Genomic DNA, 11689 nt, shown 5'->3' on the forward strand with positions numbered 1-11689 from the left:
CAGAACTTTGTGGATGTGGTTTCTATAGTGGTGGCAACTCCAAGTCAGTAATTTTTGGAGCACATGTTATTCCACAAAGTCGGGTCCTTTTTTTAAGCTAAGATGGAATAAACCCATTACACCAGCGCGTAACAACCGTAGACAAAAGCACAGCAACAAGTAAGGTCAGCAACCTTTATGTTTTTCTTATCCCTGCAAATAAGCCAAATGCAGGATGTGTGTTCTGCTTCTGTATGGTATGACTTGACTCAGCCTTCATGCAAAGAAAAGGACACATTCATCATTCTTGCTCACTAAGACCATAATCAGAAACATATGCCCATTTGAAGTAGTTTAGCTTAATAATATCACAATGGAGGAGCACCATAAATCATGGTGGGAAACCACTTGAGCTTTTCTTTCATTTTGCACTAAAAGACACACACACGGACACATACCCATTCAGGTCCCCTCCCTTCTTGGTTTTCCATTTTACTTTATTCAGCTGTAATTTGTTTAATTCTCACTTCATCAGACCAGATTGATGTTTATACGTCCAGTTTTAACACGACCACATTAACATTTCAATTTGAGGTGCATAGAGTTGGGGTTTATATTTTAAAATGAATTAAAATAATTATTAAACATGTTTTGGCATCCTTCCTTCTCTCTCCACACTCCAGTGGAATCACATTGCCTTCAGTTTTGTTTGTATGTTTTCAGCTTCGCTGCTTTACAAACTGTTCCTGGCACTGTAATAACACGGCCCCGGGACACTGTGCTTCAACCATATGTTTTCCCAAGAAGACACTCTGGCTCTTAAAAGAAACAGAACATGACGACTTAAGTCTACATTTGAATTCATGATATTTATACTGCGCAATCCACCGGTACATTACGATTCTGGACTGAAATCAGGAAATCACCCCTGAATTGTTTAATGGAATTCAGAATTTAGTGGTAAAATTAGTGGTAAAATAAACTTGTCCTTATTTACCCTTATTGGTGCCAATTTCAGTTGATTCAACCTTATTAATTGTTGCTCTGACTGTGCATATGGACAGGTTTGGGCAAGTAGTCTTGTCTTTCCCATATTAAAGGGTGGCTAAAAGAAACAGACCTCTTTGTTATCTTGTATTTATACTCCTTGGAAACATCAAGTAAAGGATTACTAATCAACATTTCCTCAATAGCAATCAACTTGCAGAACTAACATGCAATAATCAAATTTCTTCAGTTACATTTGTTTAGTAGGAGGTGCAATGAGTGGTAAAAAAGTGAGTTACTGTGATTTTCAAGCTTGAAATAAGTTCATAGATGTTTAATCTTATATGCTAAGGATGCTATTAAAGGTGCAGCATGTAGCCTTTATAAAAAAAAATTACATATTTGTTATAACTGTCACTATAATGTGACAGAATGTAAAGACACATAATCTGTGAAAAAAATCGATCTCCTAACTGAACAATTATGGCCGTCTAAAGAAATGCACTGCAGTTACATACTGTACCTTTAAATGTTGAGGATTCTGTGCCAGGCTTATTCTTGCTTGACGTCAATGTGCCTAATATCCTGTTTTATGATTAAATAAGTCAAGCTAGTAACCAACATATAATGTATTTTATAAATAAGTTATAATGGCTGGCTCCCCTTTGTAAATAACTTTCAGTTGGTTAAAATTTTCTACATGGAAAGTCCTGCTCTTCATATTGCATTTGTAACCAGTCAAGCAGTACAAAACAAATACATCCTCCTTTAACTTCAGCTAAAAGCCAGATCGCACTTTATATTTTTTTTAGAACGGGCATATCAAAGCGTACGATAAAAACCAAGTATGCACAAATGAGGAATGAAATTAGAAAACAAGTTAATGAAGTAGATAATGTAAGTCGACATCTGATGAATGGAACAGCTGTCTTTGATCATTGGCACCGCTGTTATCTGGTCATTATTTATTCTTCGAACCAGAGTGCAGACACAGAGAGCGGGGAGGAGGAGAGGCAGAACAGATGAAGATGTACAGAGAGACAGAATCTGCTTTAATTAGTGTGAACAAAGGCGCCGGACGACTGCGAGGAAGATCGCAGAGGAGAAAAAGAGGAGAGGAAAGAGATGAGGGAAGAAACACAAAAAGAAGGGGGCATCAGGAAGGAGCTGTTGGTCAGGATAGAGATTCTGTAATTAACCAGAAACAGAGGAGAAGAAGCATGCAGTCTGGGAATCCAGAGCTCCTCCAAGAAGGGGAGGGAGGAGCCCATTCACATCTGTCTTCTTTCATGCTCCTATCTCTGCTGCCGTAGGAGGAGGGAACGCAGCCCCTCAACCTGTCTGCTCGGCCAAAGACGACAGAAATGGTCAAATCTCCGACATCCCCAACATCAAACCTGTTCCCAGGCAGTAAAAGTAGCCCTAACAGTCTCATTGGCAAAGGCGGGATCCCCAGCCCGCTTGGAGGAGGCCTCGGCCGGGGTTTGTCTTTCAAAATCACTCCACAGTTGCTCACGTTCAATTGCTGAAACTGCTGTTTTTATGATGCAGTGAACTAATTGTTCTGTCTCTCGGCGTAGACATTCTGTCCACTCTTAACTCCACCGCATTGTTCGGGGACCAGGACACAGTGATGAAGGCGATCCAGGAGGCTCGGAAGATGAGGGAGCAGATCCAGAGGGAGCAGCTGCAACACCACCAGCAGGGCATAGACGCAAAGCTGTCTGCCCTCAGTTCAGTGGGCCTCAACCACTGTAGAGTTGATAAGGTCAGAATCAACATCATGCAGTCCATTTTGTCCCTGGTTTAGGCCTTATCCACAACAGTTTTTCATTAGATAGCAAGAAATAAGTAGCTGTGTCTGGCAAAAGAAAATAAATGGGGAAAAAAAATCAACTACTGAAGAAACTGGAACATTTTTAGACGGCAGTAATTCTTACGTCTAATCATTTCCTCTAATCAACATCCAGGATGGTCGTATTGATAAGAGCTGGCAGAGACCGGTTGCACATGTGTATTTACTCAAATTAGCATGAATGTGTTACTGTGTGCATGCTCAGAGGCTTCTGCGTTGTTGATGTTGGTGTGAGGGCCGTGACAGGCCATGGCAGTGCCCGGTGTGGGTTAAGAAAACTCTGAAGTCTTTGCCCAATTAAAGCCGACTTGCAGCCCTCTCTGTCCCCTGACACGGGATGGGGCTGCTTTGTACCAGGAGCACACACTCCCAGGGATTCCCTTTAAAAATATCTTCAATCGATGAGTCAATCAAGGAAAGAAAAAAGCTGTCCTCTTCTCTTCAGCTTGATGCCATGTTGCCAGTTGGCTGTGAGGAGCAGGCAGAAACTGGGAGCGATGCTCATTAATATTTCAGCACCTGACACTTTCAACCAACACCCTCAACTAGGTCAATGTATATGTAAAAAAGTCTATGAATATCTATTTTGATTTCCTCCTAATTTCGTGTTTGGAAGAAATTACTGCCTTTGCAGGTGGCAATCAGCTATGTTCTTACTGAAGTGCAGCAGATAAATTGAAACGACAGGGATGAACCCTCTTTCTGGTGTTTACTCCATGACCACAAGAAGAAGTTTACAATAAGAAATCAATCCATCAACTCACTTAGACTCAAAGAAATAGCTTCATCAAATAGGATTAAATTTGGTTATCCAAGCAAACTATTGCAAAAAATGGCTTCCTTTTCTTTTCTTTTTTTTTTTTTTCGAAACAGGGGTGTCTTTAACAGAAAGCCTTTCATGCAAGTCCTCTTTTTCCAGATTCAGCTGCATGAGTTGGTACAGCTGCCCTTCTTTCTCACAATAAAGGTGTGCCTGTGGTAAAAAAAACAAAAAAAAAAAACAGTAAAATCTGCCATGACATGACGGCATTAACTAAACAATGTCTTTTTTTTCACAAGCAACACACTGACAAGTTCATTGTCCTTAGTAAGTAGAGCTCAACAGCCTTTATAAAAACAAGAACTTCCCATTTATACTTCTTAGAGACTTCTCGGGCGTTTTATCTGAATTCTTGACAGAACCTGTTCTAAAGACAATGTTAAAATAGTTGTTGGAAGAATTGCTGTGTGTTTTGGTGTGTATGTGTTTGCGGAAAATTAAGATTAAATACTTATAGCACGAAAGAAATCTGCAGATAATTAGAAAACTTGAAGCTATTTTAATGTTTCAAACATTCTTTTTTGTTGCCAAAATCTACTTAAGACAAAGCAGTACAGGTAATGTTTATGCACTTAAATTCATAAAAAGAAACAGGGTAGCTGTCATGCCACAGAGTTTTACTTTTTTGGTTGCCATGGTTGTTTTTTTGTTTTTTTTAAAACAACCATGCCAAATTTTAGCAAATTGTTTTTACCATGTCAGGATGTCTAGTCGTGTTGAGCTTTGCTTCACGGGTGTAAACGTTTTTTCTTTCACCAGCACATTATCTGTTGTGGACAAGCAGCTACCCCATACCCAAACTCATGAAAAACTTTCTTCATTGTCCACATCTTAGCAAGGCATTGTCATACATTAGCTCTAATGATGCGGTTTCTGCCAGGACAGTCTGGTGGAGATAAGCTCTATTAAGTCAGCTAAAAGAATTGCCCCCATAATCTTCATCCTTTGGCCGCAAATAAAGGACAGCGAGTTATAATTCAGCTCTTAAATGAGAGCGGCGAGAGAGTCTTTTGCTGATGCAACAAGCCAACAGAAAGGCTCAGATGGTTCAGATAAAAGCTTTCACTTTAGTCAGTTTCAGAATATTAATATTTTAAGGAAGCTCCTCACCTGACATAAATATGGTGTGGTCTTTAATAGCTCCCCTTTCAGTCTCTTGTTTGGAAGTTTATCATAGTGAGAGCTTACATGAAGAAGATTCTGGAAGGTAACATAAATGGGATTAAGGAGAGGTTAAGATCATTCAGTGTGGCTGTTAGAGGGGGATATTAAATATTGATTTATCCCGCTGTAATGACCAGGCAGAGGAGTGGGTCTAAGTGCTGCTTACAGATAGATCAATTCATCTTTTTCATACAAAGTGTATTTGAACAGTACAATGCATTCCTCCCCGGCCTTCATCTCGTCTTCCCTCCCTCTCTTGCCTCTGACCTAGGAGAACGTGGGGTAGATCGGACTTTGTTCAGCAGTATATAAGCCTTTAACCTGAGGACATGTAAAATATTCATGCATTACAAGAGCAGGTTTACTTGGTTGTCTTTTTATTTGTCTGTATTTACTATATCCCATCAGTACAATAAAACCTTTTTTACAACCCTTCTGCAATTTACCTTTTTGAAATATTTATCTAAAGGCATTATTGTCTGCAGAGGGCAATTACTTTGTTCCATTATTTACAATCTCCTCCTCACCCACTGGAAGCTTTTACCTAGAATGCACCAGCAGCTCTGCAGTCACACACAGCCAATGCAAGGCCATCTGTAATGAACTGAATTGTTTCCTTGTATGCTGGACAAACATTGAATATCTGTGGGGCCAAATTTTCATTACAACATTCAGAACCTCTAGGAATGCTTAGTAAAAAACACACAGATTGTTCAGCAACCTTCCCTTAAGAATTCAGACTTATATTTCAGGAAAACACAAGTAGCTTGAGTTGTGCTGTTGTTATGAAATGGTAAAAAGTCACATAATCAATCTTATAATTATTATACATAACTAGAAAAAAAAAACATACAATCATGAGACATGTGAGTTGAAGCACATAAGGGTTTAGCATCCATAAAAAATTCTAGTCATTTGTGACTGAGCAAAAAAAAAAAAAATAAATATTTTATTTAATATTTTAATCTTTATTGTGACCTACATCTACATTATTACTGATCAAGTGTATAATATGGCAGAACTGAAAAAAAAACAGTAACATTGCCAAAAAAAAACCTCACCTGTGTGGACAGTGTCGTGACAGAACTCTGATTTTTCTGGTAAAACTTATTTTTGACTGTGACGCATCAATTTCTCTGACACTAACACGAATAAAACACAGAATATGTGACGTCCATTAGCTAGTCTGAGATAAAATGTATTCTTCTGCTGACAAGTCCCTAACTGGAATCAAAAGGGGAAAGGTCAGTGTATTAACCTATTGAGCTGCCCCTTCTGCCCTACAACACCACCTCTCCTCAGTATTGATGACTACAATTGTCCATTTTTTGTATCCCAAAGCTCAGCCTGTAAATATTCAAGTGGAGATTACACCTGTGCTTCACAGAATCCACACTCCTAACCTATTGGTTGAAGTTGCTGCACTGTCCCCCCCGCGTGTGTGTGTGCATGTGTTTGCATATGCGTGTGCATATAACCACATGTAAGTGTTTGTATGCATGTGATGCCAGGGCTCTATTCAGGCAAAGCCCTCACAAAGACTTTGAATATAATCTTGTCTGCTTTGCAGCCCTGGAAGCAATTTTCTGCTCCTTTTCGACTGCTGTCTTGGAAATTGCAAACCAAGGCATTTTGGCTGCAGTGTAAATCCTTGGCATACAAGGGTTTGCCCATCCAAATTAGATTATGCTCAGCTCGCAGGCACTGGCTGTAGCCAGCAATTGCTATTGTGAAGATTGCTTACATTAATGCTTTGTCCAATTGTTCGCCTTTGCCAAAAGAATAAAAAATAATGCAAAAGTGTGTCTGCGCAGATGTGGGACTGTCCTGAGTCGAGCCTTTTGCTTCCGTCGAAAGCATGGAGGCTGCATCTTTGTGGGTTGATTTGGCAGTATTTTCCCAGCCTCCTTTTAACAAGATGAATTTCTTGCTCTCCACAGTCGCTCAGAAATGCTACTGACTCAAGTGGCTGAAGGCTATGATGCTCCTCACCAAAAGGTGCTCACGAGAAAGAATGAGGCAAAGAATGTACTACAGAAAACTATTCGCAGTCTGTGGTGTTGCTGAAGTTGTGCTGGAATCACCATAGAATCGACTCGGGGCTTTGTCAATATGTGAAAGTGTTAGTGCAGCAGTGTGTAATATCCCGCTGTAAGTTACTCATAGGGTTTAAAAAAGGGTAAAGGCTGAGGCCCATCTCATATTTAGTGCATCTGTTGTGCACTAATTGAGGATTGAGAAATTGTCACAGCAATGAGATTGACAAATAACACATTTTGATTCATAGCTATGTTTATGTCAGTTTATTTAGAGGAATTCACAACTGTGTTTTATCTTATTAAATGATCAATATTTCCTCAAAAAGGAGCCTATGTTCCCCTTGAAAGAAATGAGGTGATGCCCTGACTAAGCAAACGGAACCAGAATAGTTTTCTGTTTTCGCTCTGTGATATGTTAGAACAGATGCCAGCCTTTTGTGGCGGCTACTGTTGATTCTGTCACTGCCTGCATTAGCCTCAGCAAACGGACAGCTCTGGGTAGAAAAAGAGCAAAAGCCCCCATGAAAGGACCTGCGGGTTTACCGCATGCCTGGATGTACTTAACATTTAAATTGCTCTAAACTACTGGAAAGCTGCAGACTTATAAATAACATGGTTACAATAAAAATATAAACCAGATGAGGCGGCGAACTGCGAGAAACTGTTACCATGGCGAGGTGCCGTCTTTGTTTCCGGCAGGACCGGGACGGATTGTTAAGGGCTTTAGCCTGCAACCCTCAGTCTTCTCTCAAGAGGTTTAGAACACAGTGGTGACTGACGCTCAATACACAAAGCACTGCATTGTGGTCTGAACTATTGCCTTCAATGTACCACATGCCAGGTGTATAATATAACAAGTGCCAGAAATGGACATTATCAGATATAAGTTGCAATTTAGGATTTTGCAGCTGTTAGAAACTTCAAATACGAAAGCCTTAAAACTAGTCCATCATCCACTTTCCAGAGTGACAGAGAAAAGAAGACAAGCATAAAGAAGAATCTCAATGTGGAGCAGTAACTCTTGTCAGATATGAAGTAGGTGTCAATATTCCATTAATTCACATAAAATATTTTTTTATGAAAGAAAAGAAAATACAGCAAGATGAATGATGTTTTGTTGTGAACTTACAGTCCTGTGAAAATAGCATTCATCATTAAGCAAGACACTGGGAAAAAATGGTATTTGTGGATATTTCCAAGGATTAAAATACTGCTGACCAAAAAGAACATCTGTCCTTCAGTCAAACATGTTGGTGGTGAAATGGTTGCACCATCAGGACTTGGACATTTTGTCTGATTTCTCTTCACAGAATTCCTGAAAGTGAATGTCTGTCCTTCAGGTTAAGCACACCCAGATTGTGCAGCAGGACAATGTTCGAAAGAACACCAACAAGTTCAATTCCGAACGGTTAAAAAACAAAATAAAGTTGGAGTTACTTAGTCAGAGTCTGGATTTAAATCTGATTGTAGTGCTGTGGTATGAGCCTAAACAGCTGTCCACACTCATAAACCCTCCAATAAGCCTGAAATATAACAATTCCTCAAAAGAAGGGTGGGTCAAATGTTCTTCATAAAGATCTAAAAGACTCATGCCAGTTACTGTAAATACTTGATAGAAGTTTTAGCTGCATAGGGGCTAGTTATTATTTCACTGGCTGCTTTGGATAGTTAGTTTAAATGTTTCTTTTTTTTTCCCCTTTTGTTCATTTGTATAATTTTTTATGTGTTAAATGAAACCGTCATTTGAAAATGGCATTACGAGTTTACTCATACTATCTCCGTCTGTCTCTTATAAAGCATCTATGTGTGTATGTGAGTGTTTTTAATAATTATTTGGAATACATATTAAAGAAAAAAATCTATTTTAGTTTTAAAACACTTGAAATAAATTATCTCAGACCCTGCTGCTCTAGCTGTTAGATACAATTAAGTATCTGTCCTCCTTTGCTTCGTTTTTAAACAAGTGCTTAGAGTTTAATTGACAAAATTGCAGAGAAACTTTCAACGTATGCGTTTCATCAGGTATTTTTTGATGTTACGGGAGAAATTGTACATATGAAGAAAAGATCAACATGAAAAGAACAAACTCTCCCCCCGTCTTCACAGCATCTACCTGACTGCTCAGTGTAGATATTTTTTCAGATCTATTTGAACAATCTCAGGCCTATTGCTCTCCCATAGCCTCAGGTTATTTACAGACGTGAGAGAAAAGGAGTGTCATGATTGGCAGTGCTTTGCCGAAATCCAGGGCAAGAGGAGTTACAATACACAGGGCCGTCCGCCACCCGCCTCTGCCCAGAAAACGCCCTGTGGGCAGAGCAGAGGGCCTCGAGCGCATGTTCTGTGGCCAGCCAGATTAAAGCTTTTCTTCGCAACATTGACAAGAGCCCTTTTGGGTTCCCTCGCCCAAGAAGTTCCACAGATTCGGCTATCTATTCCTCTTTCTACTTCTCTCCCTTCCTCTGTGACTCACAGCCTCTCTGGCTCTCCTCACCGACTTCACTTGCCAGCTGAAGTCATGTGCAGCTTAAGAAGCCCTACATCTGTTTCTAAACTTCACAGACAAAAGGCTGCACAGGCAGGGCAGAGGAGACTGTTGTGGGTGGCAGTCCTCCACTGCAGCTCGGAGCGCACTGCTGTAATTTTACTTGCGGTGTGGGGAGCTGCATGCTGAAGTCATTTAGAGGAGTGACTGGTAGCTTGCCAGCTGTTTGTGGTCAAAAGGGAGGGGTATAATGTGCACTGTTACATCTTTTGTTTCCTGATTCTTTATCTTTATCTGTTTTTACCAACATTGTTTTGTTTTTATGTTCTCTTTGGGCTAAGCGACAGCTCTTTCGCATATATTTTCTCCCAGCTTTAATTCTCAGCATCTCTCCCTCTGACTCTGCATTATAAATACAGTTTTTATATTAGCCTTACACTGATGGGCCTGCGTTTCCCTGCCTCCTCGTCTCTTCCCGCGGCACCCCCCCATCCCCCCTCACCTCCCCCAGATACTGCATGTCCTTTGCTACTCCGCTGTGTCAGAGTGATCAGTAAAAATTTAATGACACTATAAAATAATAAAACTGCCATTAATTTATCACAGCACTTGATGCGTGGGCAGTAAAGAAGCATTAGTTCACTGAATATTTTCCAGCCCTAAAACAAAACCCCAGTGCTGTGCAGATAACTTATGGCCCTAATTTCAGCTATATTTTTGATTCACAGATATAAATTACCAAACCTATAACCAATAAGTATATTAACTCAGTATATAAAATTTTATGAAAATTTGTGACGCTGTATTGGACTGATAGGCTTGTATTAATTAGCATAGCAGCAGAGCAATACTTACTTTAATTAGACCATAATATTGTAGCACACAAAGTGCTGGCTTCTATGTAAGAAAAAAAAATGTTGACTTAAAGTGAAACAACCTCAAAACAACCCCTAGACAAGACTTTCTTTCAGCGTTGTTTGGAGCTGTCTTAACGCGCTGATCTCCAGCGATCATATGACTCAGTGCAGTGGAGGAAGATGCTCAACGCTGCGCTAGTTATTAATGAAAATCATTGACGGATCGCCCCGTCCTCGCTTCTCCCCAGCCCAACATGATGCTTAATGATCATGAGTTTATAAAAGGACTTGATTGATCAAGAAGGGCCAGCGAAGCACAGAAGAGGGATGAGACGACTACTTTATTACAGGCATCCAGCACTAGCGAACACTGTGTCTTCCTACCGGACTGTCCAAGAGGAAGCATGTGGAGCACCACCATCCAGCTAATCGCACTTCAGTCACTTTGTCATCAGGCTGCTGGCTTCTTTCATTAAGAGCAATAACGTGGATGGGTGATGGATAGGGCTCTGTACGCGCGCGACGCACATGTCCACGCACAGAACGTGTCATGGTGAAAAGGCCCCATACTTCGTCTTCTCTTTACAAAGTGTCCTCTCGCCCAGCAGGGACCACCGCATATGTCATAATTAGAAAACACTTAAGTAAGCAAAGGGCCGTCAGACAGACAGCCTCTAATCACAGGCCATAAGCAGGTAGTGGTTAATTGTATATCAGAATCACTCAGCTGGTCATAAATAATGAGTGCTCCTTCAAGTATAATGGTAAATTGCAGAGCTCTTTCTGCCTCTCGCACATTCCTTTCTTTTGAGGAATAGTTCTTGAATAAATAAAAGCAAGAAGAAAATCAAAATGCTGTGAAAGAGCTCAAATGCACTTGAACTATCTTCATCCTTCATCTTGTCATATTTTTTTTTCAATATGCAAGGATAAAAGCTCACACAAAGGAGGAAGGAAATATTTAGAATTTTTAGGGATTTTTTTGTAAATGCACTGTAATTACTTCAGGCTATTCTTGCCAATATGATTTTTATTTTTTAAGAAAAAAAAAGATATTTAGAAACTACAATTTAGGCCAGTTCATTTTAATTCATTTGATTTGTGATAGGAGTTCTCTATATGAGGAAAAAAACACAATTAAATGCACAGAAAAATTAATGTGTCTGCAGGTGTTGGTGTACGTTGCTGGGGGGATGTTAGTCTATGGACTCTACCTGAAAGTCTGTTCACACGGGGTTGATCGCAAAAGACTGAATGCATGCACCTTGCATATAAAACAAATGGTTTTTTTGTTGTTGTTGTTGTTTATTTTTCTCCTTATGCCTGCTTTTACACACATCAAGAAAAAAAAAACCTGGGTGGGGGTATTATTTGTATCATGCAGAGTCAAAGTGTCCATCTCCTAGTTGAGTCTTTAGAGAGCAGGACAGCCCTTTGCTAATGCTCCGTGTATTCACAGAGGAAGTAGGTCATTCAACAATGGAGCCAGCAGCAGTCGGCACT

General features: G+C 40.0%; 1 protein-coding gene across 7 annotated transcripts in view; it reads left to right on the plus strand.

Annotated features, from left to right (window-relative positions):
- sox6 (SRY-box transcription factor 6) overlaps positions 1-11689 on the plus strand; it is a 139804-nt gene that overhangs the window by 112963 nt on the left and 15152 nt on the right. For all 7 annotated transcript variants that reach the window (XM_008405228.3, XM_081605163.1, XM_008405230.3 and 4 more), the window contains 2 exons: positions 2280-2448; positions 2547-2734. In XM_008405228.3, coding sequence (XP_008403450.1) covers positions 2280-2448; positions 2547-2734 — 357 coding nt within the window. The remainder of the gene's footprint in view (positions 1-2279; positions 2449-2546; positions 2735-11689) is intronic.

Source organism: Poecilia reticulata, chromosome 3 (assembly GCF_904066995.2).
Source record: "Poecilia reticulata chromosome 3, P_reticulata-male-v2, whole genome shotgun sequence".
NCBI classification, from domain to species: Eukaryota; Metazoa; Chordata; class Actinopteri; order Cyprinodontiformes; family Poeciliidae; genus Poecilia; species Poecilia reticulata.